General features: G+C 53.4%; 1 protein-coding gene across 2 annotated transcripts in view; it reads right to left on the bottom strand.

Moving 5' to 3' along the window:
* LOC108285277 (phospholipase A2 inhibitor and LY6/PLAUR domain containing) overlaps positions 1-2,822 on the bottom strand; it is a 6,170-nt gene that overhangs the window by 1,171 nt on the left and 2,177 nt on the right. The window contains exon 3 of one of the 2 annotated variants that reach the window (XM_017502321.2): positions 2,342-2,458. In XM_017502321.2, coding sequence (XP_017357810.1) covers positions 2,342-2,458 — 117 coding nt within the window. Of the gene's footprint in view, positions 1-587; positions 851-2,341; positions 2,459-2,822 lie in introns of those variants that run through there. The other variant, XM_037729170.1, reaches the window with a different exon arrangement.

Raw genomic sequence — 2,822 nt, 5'->3', positions numbered from 1 at the left:
CGATCTCGGCTCACCGCAACCTCCGCCTCCTGGGTTCAGGCAATTCTCCTGCCTCAGCCTCCTGAGTAGTTGGGATTATAGGCACGCACTATCATGCCCAGCTAATTTTTTGTATTTTTAGTAGAGACGGGGTTTCACCATGTTGACCAGGATGGTCTCGAACTCCTGAGCTCAGGTGATCGGGCCCCCACTCGACCTCCCAAAGTGCTGGGTTTACAGGCGTGAGCCACCGCTACCGCTCAGCCGGCGGTCTCTTCCAAGCCAGCTAGAGGCAAGCCGCCTAATCTGTCTGGTGCATGGCCTGGGGTGGTTTCTTAGATCGCCCTTCCTCCCGCTGCCATAGCCCCTGGTCGGCGTTTGGTGGTCTCTTCCAGCTCCCCATTGCCAACCTCAGCCTGTCTGACGTGGTCCCTTCCACCCCACCCCACCCACGGCTATCCCTCTCTCCCTGTCCTGCCGGGATTGCTCTATTTTAGGCCGCCTATGGCCACCCCCATGCCTGCGTGAAATAGTCTCTTCCAGCCTTCACAACTCCCCGTCCACCCCGGGGGTCTCTTCCAACGAACCCCAGTCCCATCAACACTCACCGTTCTCTCTCAGATCCTGCCATGGTCACTCCTCAGACCTCCCATCGAGAGTCCCTTGCAGTCCCTCTTGGCTATTTTCAGGTCTTGTTTAAGGTGAGTTCTTCCAGTCTCCCCGGCCTTCCCCCTCTCCACCATGTGGTGGTCTCTTCCTACCCAATTCACAGGTTCCCCCTTGACCCCATCGAAGGGTCCCCCAGCTCTCTCTCTTCCCTTCCCCAGGGTGCATTTCCTCTTCTGTGTCGGGGTGAGGGGGTCTCTTCAAGCCTTTCAGGTCCTTGCCTAACACATCAACGCTGGCTGGGGGATCTTCTATTCCGCTTTCCTTTCTAACCCACTTTCCTTTCTCAGCCCCTCCCGACCAGTGGTTTCTTCCTGCACCCAAAGTTGCCCTTCATCTGCCACAGCCTTCATTTCCTCACTAGGCCCCATCATCTCTCCTCTCGTGACTAAAGGTTTCTTTCAGCTTTGCATAAACATCCCTGTCCCCCAGTGGTCTCTTCCACTGCCCCCTTTCTCCTCCATCCTTTTTCAGGTCTGGGGTGGTCTCTTTCATTTAACTCATGCCCGTCTTCTGTCTTTCATTTTATTTTCTGAGACAGGATTTCCCTCTGTCGCCCAGGCTGGAATGCAGTGACGTGCACGTAGCTTACTGCAGCCTCTATCTCCAAGCTCAAGTGATCCTCCTGCCTCAGCCTCCCAAGTGGCTGGGACTACAAGCATGTGCCACCATGTCCTACTAATTTTTTTTTTTTTTTTTCTGTAGAGATGGGGTCTCTTTGTTGTTCAGGCTGATCTCAAACTCCTGGGTTCAAGCGATCCTCCCACCTCGGCCTCCCACAGTGCTGGGATTACAGGTGTAAACCACTGCACCTGGCCTCCCTTTCATTTTACTCATCCACATCTCCCCTTCCCTGTCTGCTTCTCCTCTTTAAAATGATTTGCTCAGTAGAGTACGGTGGCTCATGCCTGTAATCCCAGCACTTTGGGAGGCTGAGATGGGAGGATCACTTGAGGTCAGGAGTTTGAGACCCGCCCGGCCAACATGGTGAAACCCTGTCTCTACTAAAAATACAAAAATCAGCCAGGCATGGTGGCACACACCTGTAATTCCAGCTACTCCAGAGGCTGAGGCAGGAGAACCGCTTGAACCCGGGAGGTGGAGGTTGCAGTGAGCAGAGATCGTGCCACTGCACTCCATCCTGGGTGACAGATGATTTTCTCCATACTTCAGGGTTATTGTCCCTCTCCTGTTTGGGTGGTCCCTTTTCTGTCTCTCCCACTACTCCAACAGTCCAGCATCATCTCTCCTCCCTCAGTCAGGAATGATCTCTTCCCCGATTACACTTACATTCTCCCACCCCAGCCCAGCCTCTTCCTTCGCTATCCGCTCCCCACCATTTCCACCTCCTGCCTGTTAGATTCTTCCCATCTCACTAGTTCTCTGTTCCTTCTCATGTCTTTCCTTACTCCTCTTCTGCCTAAGAAAGTCTGTGAACTCTCACCCCTCCCCCATTTTCCTTCTCTTTAGAACAGTCTCATTTTCAGAATCCTGTGACAATAATGATTGCTATCGCACCATTTATTTCTCTTCTCTCCATCTCATGATGGTCTTTCCCTCTTTCCTGCTCTCCACTGATTTCTTCCCATGCTCCCCCATCCTGAGAACCGTGATGATCCCCCCTCTGTGTGGTAGTATCTTCCACCCTGAAGGTACACCCCATCTCCCCACCACGTCCCAGGTCCCGGCCCCTTACTTGAATTAGCCTTCCCCACCAGGATCACGCACGAGTTCTGGTTGCTCCTGCAGGTCTTCATTTTGCCATGGCAGCTGCTCCCGGCTGCCTTACAGACTTCACAGCGTAGTGGGTACCCTGCAGTGTAGACAGAGGGCGAGGCTGTAGTCATGGGTGGTGTGGTCTTCGGACCATGACTTTAACTTTGGACTTTTGTGTCCTGAGAATGGAGGGACCAGCGGCTCCCTGGTCTTTCTTGAGCCGGGTGTTGACCGCTGCCCAAGGAGCTGTCCAGAGTCTGACGAGGAAGCAGTGGCGATACCAGCAAAGCTACTTCCAGGGGCGGGAAGCAGCTCCACCATGAAGTCTGTCTGCCTAATTACATGGCTGGGAATTTTGGATGCCAGGGTCCTCTGAGAAAGCTCAGGGGCAGGAGGGGTCATGGCAGAGGTTTCCATGGACTTTTTTTTTTTTTTTTTTGAGACTGAGTTTCACTCATGTT

The sequence above is a fragment of the Cebus imitator genome, unplaced genomic scaffold (assembly GCF_001604975.1).
Source record: "Cebus imitator isolate Cc_AM_T3 unplaced genomic scaffold, Cebus_imitator-1.0 Scaffold296, whole genome shotgun sequence".
NCBI lineage: Eukaryota > Metazoa > Chordata > Mammalia > Primates > Cebidae > Cebus > Cebus imitator.
This window is presented reverse-complemented; position numbering and strand designations above follow the sequence as displayed.